At 41.1% G+C, this 17,500-nt stretch overlaps 1 protein-coding gene across 1 annotated transcript in view; it reads right to left on the bottom strand.

Moving 5' to 3' along the window:
• Positions 1–7,730: 7,730 nt before the first annotated feature.
• Positions 7,731–17,500, bottom strand: part of LOC311228775 (synaptosomal-associated protein 25-A-like) — a gene marked incomplete at both ends in the record, with an annotated part of 22,652 nt that continues 12,882 nt past the window's right edge. The window contains 4 exon segments of the mRNA XM_084314714.1: positions 7,731–7,799; positions 9,630–9,774; positions 15,983–16,143; positions 16,147–16,181. Coding sequence (XP_084170840.1) covers positions 7,731–7,799; positions 9,630–9,774; positions 15,983–16,143; positions 16,147–16,181 — 410 coding nt within the window.

Genomic DNA, 17,500 nt, shown 5'->3' with positions numbered 1-17,500 from the left:
CCCTTCCAGAGTGGTAGCTTTATCATCATTATCAAGTCATGAAGTATACCCACCCCCTCAGGAAATCGAATCTCATTTTGAAATCGCTACGCTGCCTATGGACACGACAGTGGCAGCCAGCTTCGGAGGTGATTGCATTGCACCATGGTGATCCACTCAACAGGTAGCGATTTCAAAATGAGATTTGATTCAAATGTATTGTCATTATACAGCACAATACATACATATACATACACACCATCCAACCAGAGTGGATAAATTAATTAAACGTTAAAAAAAAAAAAAAAAACTTGAACCAAGAGTGATTTGAACTTGTGACCATAACATCCACAGGCAGCAGACGAACGAGGTGAGCTAAGTCAGATGTTAAAACTGAGTGACTAATCCATGATTTACACTTGTGCCAATTGCGTTTGTCCCTAATCTTTAGTATTGGCATTAATAAATCAGATGTCATGCTAATATGTCATGTTCTACAGTAGGACTTACTACTGTGATACCCATTTCAAAGTGTCCACGCATTATTTCTACGCTCATACCGGGGGGGAAAACTAGCGTACGTCAGTGGCCAATCAGAGCGCAAAACGCGAACGCGGAAGCAAACATGGGTTAGGATAAGAATAGACGCCGACGGGATGGGTCAAGTGCAGAGACTCAATGGCATTAGGCGACACAAGAAAATTGCATGTGTGTGTTCCTGTGTGTGTGTGCCGCCCATCGCATGTGGGTGTCGTTTGCATGCCAAATAAAGACTTCCTAACTTCTGCATTATACGTATGGGATGCTCGATATTGGCTTTTTTTACCGATACCGATATTGTCCAACTCTTAATCTCCGATACCGATATCAACCGATATCACATTTTAATGCCGATATCGGCCGATAATATCGGTAGGCCGATAATATCGGACATCATTTCTATAAATGTAAATTGAAAACCGATACAGATATTTTCCGATATCACATTTGAATGCCGATATCGGCCGATAATATCGGTAGGCCGATAATATCGGACATACATACATACATACATGCCTGCATAATATGTTTATGTACAGTATGTGTGTCTCTTCTAGTCTACTGTGTGTGTGTGTGTTAGAGCTGTCCCCAAGCCTGTTTTTGGGATTCGAACATTCGCCAGGGTTTTTCAGGGTTCTGATATATATTTTTCATGTAAAATATATAAAAATAATTTAAAAACGAAAATTGAAAAAAAATTAAAAAATGTAAGCGGAGGTTCGAACCCATTAATTAAGATTCGAACGCCAACATAACGAACGAAGGTCAGAACGTTTGAATGTTTGGGCTCAGCCCTAGTGTGTGTGAGAGAGAGAGATACCTCATTCCTTTGTGTGCACAAAAAAGCCAAACAAAAGCACACAAGATCCACAAGATGTACCAGCAGCACCTACAACAGATCCTCAGTGTTCCTTCATTATCCTGCTCCCCTCTCCTTCCAAGCTTACGTACAGTATGCATGCTATGCTGCTGAATAATGGAGGAACCAGAGAGAGAGAGGGAGAATAGTTTGGAGATTGTGTGGTAGTGCAGAACTTGTTTCCCCATTCAGCTGCAGGAGATCTATCTATCTATCTATCTATCTATCTATCTATCTATCTATCTATCTATCTATCTATCTATCTATCTATCTATCTATCTATCTATCTATCTATCTATCTATCTATCTATCTATCTATCTATCTATCTATCTATCTATCTATCTATCTATCTATCTATCTATCTATCTATCTATCTATCTATCTATCTATCTATCTATCTGTCTCTCTGTCTGTCTGTCTGTCTGTCTGTCTGTCTGTCTGTCTGTCTGTCTGTCTGTCTGTCTGTCTGTCTGTCTGTCTGTCTGTCTGTCTGTCTGTCTGTCTGTCTGTCTGTCTGTCTGTCTGTCTGTCTGTCTGTCTGTCTCTCTCTCTCTTTCAATAGAGATAAAGAGTAGGGTAAAATGGCAGCCGTTTCGCTCCTCTAGAAAAACAAATAATCAAGTGAGAAAAATCGAAAAACGATTCGAGAAGACAGAAGAATTCTATAGTCACAAGTTCACCTTGTCATGCCACGGTGGGCAAAATATACCGTGATAAAGAGGAGATCACTCCGACTAATAGTTTTAGCAGCATTCCCTTTGCTGTTATGATTCTAGGCTCGTTCTCTCAAAAGCCACAACTGATTTTAGGAGGGCAGAGCAGGTATGAGGAAACTCCATCCAAAAATCCATCACTCCTGTTAAAACTCCCGTGTCAGTATACCTTATCATTTTTCACCATTGTCATTTAGAATATGCAGCATCAACCTGGCCTAATGCATAATTCACAATACTGCTCCCAAGTTTAGCATAACTGCAAGGCATTAGATATTGTCCCTGTGGTGTTTTTCCAGTGTTGCTAGAGACATGCTGATCCTATCGTCTGTAGTGTAGATCTAGTAGCTATGTCTTGTTCCCAGTGGAGGAGCCTGTAATACATCGCTGCTCTCTCAACGCTACACTTCCCACACTGATAAACTGTGATGGATGATTCTGGGCTGAGTGGGTGTGTTTTGTGTGTCTATGTGTGTGTGTATGTGTATGTGTGCATCTGTATTTGTGTGTTTGAAAGAGAGTTCAAGTGTGTGTGTGTGTGTGTACTTTGGGATGTTTGGCTGCGCTTGTCCCGCATAACTAATCCATTAGGACTTCATTCGAAGTGGAGAATGGACAATGTATCACAATTATTCAACATCATCAACACATTAATCTGTATTATAGAATCTTTCAGAAGCTACAGTACAGGTCATAGTGGATTTACGTTACCCAAGATACAGATGAGCCGCCATAGAGGTCACACCTTTGACATGCCTGTTGCACTAATACTTCACCCCCAAGAGACACTATTTGGATAATCGTGATAATACTGTATGTAGGATAATGGTGGGGGACTTCTACTTTGGCTCCCACTCTATTTTGCATGATCAACCCATTGCATTAAGAAACACCATAGAAGCCAGCATAACTGCAACACACTAATTTGTACCACTGGCTAATCCCTCAATGCCGTGCCTTTTATTCTGCTGTGGCTGCACAGTACTGTGTGGACTAACATCTTTGACTAAAGGAGCATTTCATCTATGCTAGCTACGGCTGACCTCTGTTTGGTCTTTCTTTTTTTATTTGGAAAAATATACCGGTATATAAGTGTAAAAGTATAGCCATATGTCCCGTCCCCCCCATCATTTCATTGAGGTACAACAAACCCAATGATTCAGCGTTCTCAGATGACATCATTTTGAGATGACATCATTGTTCTCGGATGACATCACTTGAGGACGAACTCACAGTCATTAAACTCACTGAATCGCAACATATTAAATTGTAATATCTTGCAAACCAGATAGATTTGTGCGAGACCAGAAGCGTCATGCCCATTCAAACTGGAGGGGCCCACCAGATCTTTTTTCTTATATATTTTTTATTACATTTTATTACTATTATTTTTTTTCTATTTCTACTATTCATTTATATTATGAGTCAAACATATTCTTCTAATGATGTCATAGATCAAAACACACACCCCCTTTCCCTATGCTATTGGTTTCTTCCAAAGGTTCAACAGCAGGTCACGCAGTGCACATGGGAATAGGAGGAGATGGTTCCTGCTTAACGGTGTTGCTAAAGTGGTTAGTAGTATCATAGTCCCGGTTCCTTCATATCAACACTTCATGTTCATGGGTGTGTCAGTCAGGTGAATGTGTACATGTGGGAAAGTATTGGTGTTACAGTATGTCAGTGTGTTGTGGAGTAATGAAGTGAACCTGATGGTCATTGCAGTTGAGGCAGAGAGGACCCAGGAAGTGAACTTGGAGAGAGTTAGGTATTACTTTTGGAGTCTTGCAGACAGAAGCTGAGGTAGGCATGAATATTCTACACATGGCTATTATCTTTGAAAATACAGCTATTGCCATGTTGGCAGGTTTCTTTAATCTGTGGCTTTATAATCTATTTTCTCTCAATTAATTAGCATTTTGGATATATTCTTTTTATGTGAATTCATGCAAAGTTGCAAATGTGAGTATTGGGAGAGAGAGAGAGTGAGAAGCTGATTTAGAGGTAAAGTGTCGGCACAGGAAAACACTGCAAAAACACTCCAAATATTGTGGTGTCTCCCCCTAATTGTGCCCCTCCACAATTTTGGCTTGCATGACGCCCCTGTACGAGACTGTTTATAGTTTTGGGATATGAATCCATAAATCAGCATTGTTGTTGTTGTTATTTTGTGGTGCAGTGCAACTTTAAGTACTAGTTACTTCTTGTTAAAGGAACATAAATGTTTTTCACTTCTCAGATAATGCCCTTGTCCCTGTAGCAGTAGATGTATTACTTGTTTCTTATAGGCCACTTCCTGTAGCAGTAGAGGTAGTAAAGTAGTTTGTTTTTTATATAGGCCACTGTAGCAGTAGAGGTAGTAGAGGTATTACTTGTTTCTTATAGGCCACTTCCTGTAGCAGTAGAGGTAGTAGAGGTATTACTTGTTTCTTATAGGCCACTTCCTGTAGCAGTAGAGGTAGTAGAGGTATTACTTGTTTCTTATAGGCCACTTCCTGTAGCAGTAGAGGTAGTAGAGGTATTACTTGTTTCTTATAGGCCACTTCCTGTAGCAGTAGAGGTAGTAGAGGTATTACTTGTTTCTTATAGGCCACTTCCTGTCGCATGGCTTCCATGTTGTGATTTGTCGTTGGGGTCACTTATTGTTGGTAATGTAAGTCAGCAGGCATGCCGTGAACTTGGTGTCGACCTTGGCTGTGTGTGTAAACAATGCAGCTACAGATTTTCGCTGCACATTCTGTACCAATCGAATCCATTCTGTACTGCCAGTTCTCAAGATTATTATTGAACACTTGTGTTTCCCTCTAAATAAAACGATCAAAGATGAATGTTAAATGTAGGATGTATTCTGTCCGGCGGCACATTTCAGTCAGAACACCAGGGTCCTCAATTATAAAAGTTTACTTGGATTCCATCTTCAACTTGATCATGAATCAAAGTCAAGCATGCATATTGTCCTGATGATACCAGACTAAAATGCTTGTACTTGATATTAGTAAATGATGCAGAAACCAATATATTTTTTTTTACTGTCTGTCCCTGAGGGTGGAAAGGAATCCCAAACTGAGCATGACATAAGAGCAAAAAGGCTGCAGTGTGAATACAGTCAACAGGAATAGGCCCATGTCTGCTTTGTGTTTGCATGCTTCACAGTATTTTGATCAAAACTATAGTAGCCCCATTTTAAACATACATTAGTCCCTTTTAACACGGGAATATAGGACTTTGAGGTCCCCTAAACATGTCTTTGCTGAAAGAAAAACACTCAGATTAGGCATTCTAGCAGACTCTATACCCCTCTGTTTCAATCCTGCGAGCCACCATCCACCATCTAGCATGTGGTGCACGAGCTTATACCGTCAGAACAAAATTCAGATCAAATTGTCAGACTAGACCTTGCAGATCAAATATGACTCAAGATCCAGCAATAACATAGCAATCTTACCATTAAAAATGTTGCCAGAAACAAATTGTATGTTCAACTTTAGGTAGAAAAGAGACGGTTTTTATAAAGATCTCTTCACACATACAATGTCTTACTAACTTCTGGCTGCAATTCTGAATGGGTGATTTCAAAGGGGAGGGTTTTTGTCACAGCTGAACTGCAGAAAAAAGGCACAATGCACATATTTAACATTTTCTCAGTGCTGAGACAACCCCTCATTCTGTAAAAACAATGAAAAACATAGGAAGAGGCCATTTTCACAATAGATCCCCTTTTACATATTTTTTTTTACAAGATCATGGGTGAAAATGTGCATTATTTAAGTTTTTCCTCTGTGTTTCACTGATCACGACCATGTGGCTAGGAGAGGAAGCACGACAACTCTGTGCTTCCCATAAGAAATCTCATAGTTTCTTGACCTTGACATAAAGATGATCTTCATATGATTATTATTCCCCTTTAGCTTTGTGTCACTGGATGGGCAGCTTGTTCTCAGAGAAAGACCACAGCCGGTTTGATTGACAAGAACAATAAAGACCCGACACGGGTGTCTATAGTGTTTATTACTTTTAATCAATTCAGCTATAGCTACAAAATGTCCACCACTTTACACACTGACAGGATACAGAGAGGGACTCTTTTTAATATTACATGCGTTTGAGGACATCAATCTCACAGTTTAATGTATTGTGTCATTCAGGTTTAGGTATTTATTCGTCTTAACTCTAACTACTTGACATTTTGGCGTTTTTGTGCATAGCTCTAGAATACAGAAGCAACAAAAAAACAAAAAACTTTTGTATGTCGTTTTTCTTTTGTTTCAGAGTATTAGAGTTTTTTTTTACCAATAACAAACCACACAGGGGGGGGGAGTAAACTGACAGATACAGTCTTCTTATAAAAGTACGGTCTCTCAGAAATATGCGACTTTGCTTTACATTGCAAATGTTTATTTTTATTTTATTTTTTCCAGAGCATCCAAAACCTATGTTACAACAGTACACAACCAGTCCCGGCCTTTCAGCACATAATCAACATCTTCAGCACTGAACTGCATAATCATTTAGAAAACATCTTTTTTTTGCTGCAATTACAACCCAAAGTCCTCGTTTATTTTCATCTTCATCATAATCTCTTAACTTTTTAGATTCCCTTTTTGCGTTTAAATTTTACAACAAGATGATCACAGTCGGTAAATATATCGAGACAGAAAGAGAGCGAGAGAGAGAGAGAGAGAGAGAGTGGTAACTATTGCAAACTTGCGCAGCAGGAGTATGGAACGTTCAACTGTGTCCTAATACTGAGCATGCGTTTTGTCAATTTCTGCTACTGCCATGTTATTGTATATTCTTTTCTTCCCTTTTTCTTTTTCTTTTTCAGACAGGTTTTTATTTATAAGACTCTAACATCTACCATTTGTCATGCAGAAGAACGCACAATTCACATCACTTGGAACGCAATGTCTAATAACAGCTACGGAGAGACTAGTTGCACATTGTCTAAACAGGAAACTCAGTATGATTGCAATGAGGGAAGATTAATCAACACTGCCATTTTGATTGTTAAGTGCTTTTTGTAATTCCATCTGTCTGTATACCGTTGCTTTATAATATAATATCTTTATTGAATTCCTTTCCCCACACAAATCCCACTTCTTCCCTTTCGTCATGACCACACCACACATAAGGAGTATGACAGTAGCCTAAACGGAATGACACAGTTTCACCAGGACGCTACTGAGATACTGAAAAGGAAAGAAAAGAGAACAAAAACCAAACAGCTTGTATAGCATTCATATTATATACTTGTCATCCAGCGCAGTGTACTTTTATATATATATATATATATATATTATATATGATATCTTATAATATATGATATATACTTTTGTCGATTAGAGAATAAAAACTTCACAGGTGATCTAGAGAGAGCCATCAAGTCAGCACTATATACAACCTTTGGAAAGAATGGTGTAAGAAATCATCTATTTTTCTTTTTTGATACGAGGACAATCGTTTTGAAAAAGCGTCAACAGACAAATACACGTAACAACATTTACAATGGGGGGAAAGGGGGTGGGGGGTGATATGTGCACGTGTGCAAACCCACAGAAGGTCAATACCATGATGAGAAGCATGTCGGCGCCTGTTGGCAGGGTGGCACCAGGGGGGCAGGGCGGGCGCTCCGGAGAGCTTAGCCACTGCCAAGCATCTTTGTGGCGCGCTGGTTGGCCTCGTCGATCCTGGTCTTGTTAGAATCAGCCTATGAGGAGAAAGAGAGAGAGAGAGAAAGAGAGAGAGAGAAGGACGATGTCAGTTTATTCATGTTGGGTAATAAAGGTATAGTTCTCATTTTTGGAACCCAAGCACCTGTTTGCTACTTCAAGTTCAAGTTTCAAGTTTCTTTATTAGTTGTCATACAGAAGTACAGAATACTTTTATACAAAATGCTTCTTTCTGCAAAAATAGATAATAAAATAAGTATAGCAAGTATAAAAGTATAAAATAGAAGTCAAGTACGTAGACAAAAATGTTCAGTATATACATATATACAATGCTCTATGTAGAGTAGAAGTAACTGAGTTACCATACAATATACTATACAGTGCAAAGCAGACGTGGGATGAGGTACAATTTAGGTATAATTTACAGTAAGGTGTAATGAGGTATGGGTTGTAGTGCAAATTCTTTACCGATAAATATAAAGTGTGCTTAGGTGTACTAAAGTGGTTAAAGTGGGTGCTGCAGTGAGTTGTATGTTTAAAGTGAGTGTGTGTGTGTGTGGATGTGTGCTGTGAGTGCATTTGATGGTTGTTACATAGTGTTATTGTTCGTTGAGCATCCTGATGGCCTGGGGTGCTTGCCATGAGACTCCGGTATCGCTTGCCTGACCGCAGCAGTTCAAAGAGGCAGTTGTTTGGGTGGCTGGAGTCTTTGATTATTCTAATTCTAATACTTACTGACGATGTCGTTGATCGGCAAGGGGTCCTTTCTCAGCATGATCCATGCTGTTCCTCCCGGATAGTGAGCCACAAACTAATGCAGAGTCAGTGGGGTGGAGCTCCCGCCTGTACCAGCCAGACTGAAGACTGAAGACAACTGAGCTCAATGCTGTGTGCACCGCGGAGTAGATGTCATTGGTCTTCAGTCGGCTTCAGTCAGACGGGAGCTTGATCCCGGTGGATTTGCATTGGTTTGTGGCCAACTAGCCAGAGCTGGTATGAGGAACAGCATGGTTTGTGCTGAGAAAGGACTCTAATGACTTAACATCATTGGTGAGTAGCAAACAGGGCTAGTGTAAAATCACAACTACTTCCACAATGACTGCCACTGTTTGTGCCTGCAATGGCCTTCACATCCATAGCCCCTAGGCAGTGTTGTAGTGTTATAGTGCACCTAGCACTATAAGCCTACTGTATATTTGGTTTATCGTTTGAAAATATATATCTTGTTGCTAGAAAATCACCATTTGAAACACACACGCACACACGCACGCACACACACACACACACGCATGTCACACACACGCATGTCACACACACGACAAAATCAACGTAGACACGGGAATGGTTGTAGATGTACTGGCGTACTTCATGACAAAATTCTATTGCACTGCAGTATGTAGAATGGTGCTCTAAAAACCTCCATTATTTTAGTTTTTATAATAAAGAGTCACAAACAAAAGCTCCCTTTCTCTCTTCAATCTTTCCTGTGACTCCCGTATATAAACTAGTGCTTCTCCCGCCTGCTGTTGACTCACCGTGACGGAAAGAATTTCATTAGTATGAAGGTAGGAAATTAACCTTTCCTCTAGGGTGCTTTTTCCTTTTGGTAAGATGAACTGATTTTGAGAGGACACACCTCTTTTGTGTGTGTGTGTGTGTGTGTGTGTGTGTGTGTGTGTGTGTGTGTGTGTGTGTGTGTGTGTGTGTGTGTGTGTGTGTGTGTGTGTGTGTGTGTGTGTGTGTGTGTGTGTGTGTGTGTGTGTGTGTGTGTGTGTGTGTGTGTGTGTGTGTGTGTGTGTGTGTGTGTGTGTGTGTGTGTGTGTGTGTGTGGGTGTGGGGGTGTGGGTGTGTGTGTGGGAGTTGTATACCTTCTCCATGATCCTGTCGATCTGGCGGTTCTGGGTGTCGATCTCGTTGCCCATGTCCAGGGCCATGTGACGCAGGTTCCCGATGATCCCGCCCACCTGCTCCAGGTTCTCGTCCATCTCATTTTCCCGGGCGTCGTCTGTTACCCTGCACACACACACACACACACGCATAATTAATTATAGTTAATTGTAAAATAGAGACATGAGTGTAATTATTGTCAAACCCTATAAATATAATTTGGAATAGGTCTTTCCGAATGAATACAGCATGGTTTATCTTGCGTTATCAGGATACTTCTCACAGGGTGCGCTCCGCGGGGAGCTGTTTTCAGAGATATGGCAGTCTATTTGCCGAGAGAACATAATTAAATAGAGTCCGCTACCCGAGACACACTCTCCTTGATTTGTACCGCAATTTGGGACCCAAATTGGAGCTTGGAACAAAACGCACAAATTCCATTCCTGTGCACATTCAAGTCCTCTCCACCCTGGGATCTTTGGCACGGTCCAGCCGCGTGATATTGGAGATGGATCGAGCAATACACTGTACCCATGTAGCTGTCAAAGCTCCATCAATAAACAAATTCAGTTATGTGAATAGAAAGGGGTTGCACTCAGTCAATGTAATCTGCGATGCACATTTGGCTGATACATGTCATTGCTGGTGGCCAGGAGGAATGACTCATTCAGGCCTAATTGTATTTAATTAAATTGTAATGTTATTACTGGGGTATCTGTAATTAAAATATCACTTAAATGCAGGTGATCGGGGTTATCCACTGAAGCCATAGTTAATGACTCTGACCAACCCAACGACCCAACAGGAGCGCAATTATAATGGGCTCACACGCGCACAAGAGCCATTTAGTGGTGTTACAGGTTTTTATTCTCCATTGGGTTGCAAGGACAGCAATTTGCTTCAGTGACTCGTTCATTTCAGTTATTAAATGTCGGGTGAGTTTGTAATTTATTTCTGTCAATGTGCTGGTTCTGTAGGACTGCGTCAGTCAACATCCATGGCTCCAACATCCATGGCTCCCGGCGCACAAATATTTAAAATCATACGATTAAATATTGTTTAAAATAAATAGCTAAATACTATTATTTTGTGTGTCATGTTTCCAAATAAGATTGTTCACAACTAAATGCTTTCTACATTCAATTTGTTCATTAGATGACCTCCGTGATCAATCTCGCTCTCAGTGAAGTTTATAGTTTGCTTATAGCCATTATTCCACATTCCACAAACAGGTAATTAATTACCATATATGGTTGATTAGGGGCGGTTCTCTATGCAAATACTTATAATCGTGCACAAGCATAGACGGTAAGAATAATTGGTATTTATCAACACAGAGTGTGGTACGACCTGTGCACGCACGTTTGATAAATCCCGATTTTTCTGTGCGTAGAGACATTCTAAATTCCGTGCGTATAAACGAAAATAGTAATACTTTCTACGCATTATTGATAAATGAGGGCCCAGGAAATCAACTGGAGAAGATAAGCTGGATCCTTTTTTCCCTCAGGGTAGCTGCTCCATTAATTACAGAACAAATAACACATACTGTATATCTAATCTTTCATTGTCATCATGTATAATAATTCCTAGTATCTGGAAAATAGCTCATCCATTACATAAAGGTGGAGATAGAAGTAATCTTAATAACTATCGTATCGACCAATATCCAAGTTATCCTGTCTATCCTCCTGGAATCACTCAAAATAACTTTTTCTCTCAGATCACTCTATATTAAGCCCACATCACAGCAAAACAGCACTATCACAGCATCATAGCAAGGACATAGTATCTGACCTTGACAGAAGTGCTGCCCTTTTTGCAGATCTGCCGAAAGCATTTGACACAGTTGACCACTCTCTACTATTACAAAGGTTAATAAATGTTGGCTTTGATCTTTTGATCTTTGATCTGCTTGCAAAGGTTACAGGGCTATTGATCCAACAGACATCAGTGTGTGAGTTCTTGCCCATTACAAAAGGGAGGGTTCAAACCTGGGGTCTTATTTACTATTTACTGTATATAAATGAGGCATTGTCAGGCTCATCTCTATGCGGATAACACTATTGTCTATTGTGTTGCTGACTCTGTACAACTAGCCATTGAATATGTTGCAGGATGTGCTTGTTAATCTTAAACTGGTACTCAATGCAAACAACTAGACTAGAGCCAAAGGTACTGTCTATGATAATTTGCATATATTCACGGTGAATGGGTCAATTATTGACAGAATATAAATATCTTGGCATCTGGCCTGATGAGAAATTTACATTTAACCCTTTCACTGCCACACTACCAAACGGTTAACCCTTTCACTGCGACAATTCACATGAGGTTAACCCAGGGGTCAGCAACCTTTACTATCAAAAGAGCCATTTCTCCCCTTCCCACAAAAATCCTCTGGAGCCGCAAAACCAATTTACCCTTAAAATGAAGATAACACAGTGTATAACATTTTATATATAGTTATCCCCAAGCATACCCCACATTTAGCATAAAACGCCTGACAATTGCATACCAAAAGTAATTTGCGATTTATTATACTTTATAGGGAATTGTAAAGCAACAAAAATAATTTTTTTAACTTTTTATTGCTGTTTTTACCTTTACAAAGGAAAACCTCAGGGCGGTTAGGTGGCGTAGTGGAGATTGCGTTCGTCACCAACCCCGGAGCTCACAGCTCCGGGGTTGTCACCAGCTTGGCTGGCCGTTCACACTAATACAATTGGCAGTATTAGAGGGTGGGAGAAGCTGGCGGGGTGGGTCCGGGTCGTTGTAAACAGTGACTCCTACAGTTCGGTCGGGGCGCCTGCTAAGCGCGGATAGGACCTGAGTGGGATAGTGTGATCCTCCCACACGCTACGCCCTCTCGGGGAGGATCCGCGCTGCCAGGTGAAAAGAAGCGGTTGATTGGCTGGACGTGTGTCGGAGGAAGCACGTGATAGCCTCCACTCTCCCAGATGATCTGACTGTGGGGGGTAAGTGTGCAGTGACCAGGAAGGGGATTGGGAATTGGCATACGACTAACATTGGGATGGGAGAAAATCGGAGGAAAATGGAGGGGGAAAAAGATTAAAAAAAAAAGGAAAACCTCAAACTCTTATGAAGAGGAGAAAAAAGACTGGCTGTGTAGACCTACTTTGAAATAAAACAGAAGAGGAGAAAAAAAACACTGGCGTCTGTAGACCGACTTTGAAATAAAAACCTGAACTATGCAGGTATATTTGAGTATTTCCCTTATTTGTGGAACATTTATAAAATAAAAAGTAGTCCACTTTGAAAAAAGACTACCATGTGTAGACCTACTTTTAGCTCTGGTGTCCGCTGGAGCAAGCCAGAGACAGCCGGCGATGCAATATTTTATTGGTTTGTCATGACAAACCAATTACATAATCCAACATATGTGTAAAGGCACAACATATTCCAGTTGACGGTATCTTTTTTAAATTATTCGTTACGGCGCAATCAATACTTCCATGCATTCGGGACCTCCATGTTTTGGGGGTATTCATCAGACAAATCGGATCCGGGGATTCGGCTCCCATCAGTCGGGCAAGAACTGCGGGTTTTCAGCCTCTCTCCTCTCTCCTGGAGCTTAAGGGGGAGCTTAGTATTCCTGCCTCTGAGGAGGTGGCTACAACATCAACACACAGTGACTACATGCAGTCACTGTGTGTTGTTGTAGCCAGCGGGTAAATCGCGATTTTTTTATTTGTTTGTCATGACAAACCAATTACATAATCCAACATATGTGTAAAGGCACAACATATTCCAGTTAACGGTATCTTTTTTTAATTATTCATTACGGCGTAGTCAATACTTCCATGCGTATAAATTGAGGAAGGCAGGGACCTCTGCCGCTAGAGCGGCAGCGGTGGATAAGGGGGCGGGTCACGTGGGGGTCGCGGCCAATCAGAGGAACCCGGAAACCGAACTCCGTTGCGGAAAGTATAGACGTGGCAGGGAGAGGCGCGGGGTGTGACGTACTGTATATTTTAGTTGATGACATATTTTAGTTGACTAAATATATTAGTTGGTGAAATATTTTTTCATTTCAGTGTCACAGTATGACATCGATCTCCAAAATAAGAAAATAAGAAATAAAAGTTAAAAAAATAAATAAATACATTTATTTTTTGGCCAGGGAGCCGCAGCTGATTGGCTAAAGAGCCGCATGCGGCTCCGGAGCCACAGGTTGCCGACCCCTGGGTTAACCCTTTCACTGCCACATGACAGCCGGTTAACCCTTTCACTGCCACACGACAGAAGGTTAACCCTTTACTATCACACAACCGACGGCAGTGAAAGGGTTTCACTGCCGCACGACAGCCGGTTAACCCTTTCACTGCCACACGACAGAAGGTTAACCCTTTACTATCACACAACCGACGGCGACCGTCCAATCACCAGCACGAGTATGATAAGGTCCAGAGGTCCAGTCCAGCAATGAGGTCATGTAGGGTGGAAGATCAGCAATAATGGCTTTATACAGTAACAGATACCAATGCGAGTCACGTCTCTTTACCAGAGAGGACCACTACTACCCAAGTCTGGAAGCAACCTTCTGCTAAGAAAAATAGGGTTTGTTTCTGTACAAAAAGCCAACCTTCTGTCACAGTTTACTTGCAAGGTTATCTACAGCAGGGGTTCCCAAACTTTTCAGGCCAGGAGTCAGGACCCAGAAAATAAGGCGTCAGAGAGCCGCGGCCCAATGCACATCGCCAGGCTTTTTTTTTTTTCTTTTTTTTGCCAGGCGACTGATTTTTTAAACCAAATATCAATTCAATCCTATTAAGTTAGTTCAAGTTAGTTATTCATTTATATGTGCTATTTATGAGAGGGCTAACTTGTTGCAAAATAATAATGATAATAATAATAGCCTCATTAAAATACTATTGTTGCTTCGGTTGTTTTCAGCATTTTATGTGCATAATCTGTTATTTAGTTTGAAATGTTCGTTGAAATAAGTAGATTTTTCGTTTTTGTTTATTTATTAAGTTAATATAAAACCATATAGAATAGAATAAGAATTTTAGAATACAACTAGAAACACTGTCCTGGCCTGCTTCTAATTTCAGTGGCCTGACAAAGTTTTATTCTTTTATTTTATTTTTATTTTTTTGAAAATCATCTCGCGGCCCACCCGTGGCTGCTCGCGGCCCACCTTTGGGTCGCGACCCCGACTTTGGGAACCACTGATCTACAGTACATGGTATTTAACCTTCTGTGAATTGTTGCAGTGAAAGGGTTAACCATTTTGGTAGTGCGGCAGTGAAAGGGTTAATGTCCCCAGAGTTTACACTGAATTACGAAAATCTGCTTTTAGCTTCTGTGCCCCTGACACATGTTTTGCAATACTTTAGTATCCTTTGTTGTTTTAATTCATTTTAATTGTTTAATTGATTGACAGTTCTGTTTCTATATTGTTTTTGTATTGTGTACTGTACCGCTCGACATTATTGTAAATGAGAGCTTAATTGGAGATTAAATGAAGTTTGAATGAATGAATCACTCCCTCCTGCCCATTCTCCTTCTCTTCATGCTGCTGGTTTGTATACCGCTCTCCCCAGTTCCACACCGGCAGATGGTCATTTCTGACCTGTTGAACTTTTGCCGTCTCTTTTCTGTGACCCGCCACCCGACCCCACCCTGCCTTGGTGCTCCCCAGGTCCTCCTGTACAACACCTCACCTCACCTGGCTCACCCTCCAGATGCTTCATCTACACAGGCTCCTCCCCCTATATATACCACCCATATGGACATACAAGGTTTTGCTTTTATTTACTCCTGCACAGCAGTTTTAAACCTAGAGAACTAAAATACATACATATTTGCAGTGAAAACAAACACGTAAAATATAGACACATTTATTTACTTCTACACACCTGTGTTAATTGTCTCGTTAGAGAACTTCCGGTTTCTCTTGTTTCGTGGTTTTGGGGACTTTGTTATTGAATGTTGGAACCCAGAAGGCTCAGGAGTCAGGACAACGTCCCTACAGAGTGTGGTTCTTCTTCTCTCATGCAGGGTATAGAGTAGTGAAAATGCCTGAAATGTATCATGGTGGATCATGGATTGTACCCTGGCTGCCAATCAGCAGGCACATCTCATGATGACACGCCGATGACCTCATACCCCAACCCTCTTCTCATCCCTTTTTTCAGCTGTGACCAGGTTTTGTAATTATGGAGGCTGACATTGGAGGTCAAGCGAGTGTGTGTGTGTGTATGTATGTGTGTTCATGCCAATTACCTAAAAGGGGGTGTGGCAATGGGAGTGGCCTATTATAAGGAGGATGCAGCTATTGCAAATTTGCACTTGTTCTTGTTCCTACCTGCGGATGAAGCCTCCACTGATGGCCATCTGTTCACGCTCGTCCACCACGCGGGCGGGCTGGCTGGCCACGACCCCATCCTGGTTTTTTCCCCAGGCCTTGCTGCCGCCACTCTTCATCCTATTCCACGGGGCGGCAATGAAGAGGAGGAGGAGGAGGGTTTACTCAACAACATAAAGCGTGTGATTCATCCTTTCACCTCAACCAGGTCGGCTCTCTCCACACTTTGTTTCTACGGAGAGAGCCAGGGAGTTGAGGCGTTGCACTGTTGCAGCCATGTGTATAGACGTGTAGCATGGTCACAATAACAGGTGTTATTTCTTTGGTATCATGCATCTAAGCAGAGATATATGAATATATATCACAGTAGGGACTAAGGCAAGCAAAAGCATTGCAGGCATGAACTGGTTGGTAGGTCGGTAGGTAGGTTGGTAGATTGGTTGGTAGGTAGTAGGTAGGTAGGTAGGTAGGTAGGTAGGTAGGTAGGTAGTAGGTAGGTAGGTAGGTAGGTAGGTAGGTAGGTAGGTAGGTTGATTGGTTGGTTGGTAGGTAGGTAGGTAGGTATAGGTTCATTCAGTTGTTATCGTTTGAAAGGGGACCAATTCACAATATATATATATATATATATATATATATATATATATATATATATATATATATATATATATATATATATATATATATATATATATATATATTAATATATATGATTTCTCTGATGTTATATCTGTAGATATATATAACATACGGTTGGAAAATCGGGCAGGCCTCATGTATGCCGAGTCACATACCTTTCTGAAGCTGGAGTGAAGTCGGTTTATGGTGTGTGTGTATATATATATGTGTATAAGCATGCATTTCGATAGCTACACAGCACTCGGGATGACTCGGTTTCCGGGATTAACCCCCATATCTCCCTCATTAACCATTTTCTATGTTGTTACATTAGCCCCCCCCCCCCCCAACCCCCACTCATCCACAGTTGAATGTCTGTGACAGAAAACAGATAAGACAAGCTTGGCAGACACATAACATAGAGTAAACAGGACTGTGACATTGTTGGGGTGGGGGTGGGGGGCGGGGTGGGGAACGAGAAGTGCGAAGAACAAACTGTAAAAAGAAAAAAAGAAAATGAAAGATTAACTAAAGAAAATGAACAAGAAACTAAGAGGAGTCAACAGAGAATAAAAAACCACCCTGGCTGGTTATTATAATTATCATTACTAGCGCTCTCCTCTCTCTCTCCTCTCGCTCTCTCTCTCTCTCTCTCTCTCTCTCTCTCTCTCTCTCTCTCTCTCTCTCTCTCTCTCTCTCTCTCTCTCTCTCTCTCTCTCTCTCTCTCTCTCTCTCTCTCTCTCTCTCTCTTTTTATAATTTTTTTCCCATTAAATGTCAACCATGTTCCAGGATGTCAAGTAGCATTAAGGCAGATGATGGAAGAATGTGTCAAGGCCTTGTCGGTGAGAAGATAAAGAGAGACAGGATTGGTCCGTCTGTTTGTCTGTCTCAGGAGCGGAAA

Source organism: Notolepis coatsorum (genome assembly GCF_963971535.1).
Source record: "Notolepis coatsorum genome assembly, chromosome: 5".
Taxonomy (NCBI): Eukaryota; Metazoa; Chordata; class Actinopteri; order Aulopiformes; family Paralepididae; genus Notolepis; species Notolepis coatsorum.
The sequence above is the reverse complement of the archived record's forward strand: the minus strand, read 5'-3'. Positions and strand labels throughout refer to the sequence as shown.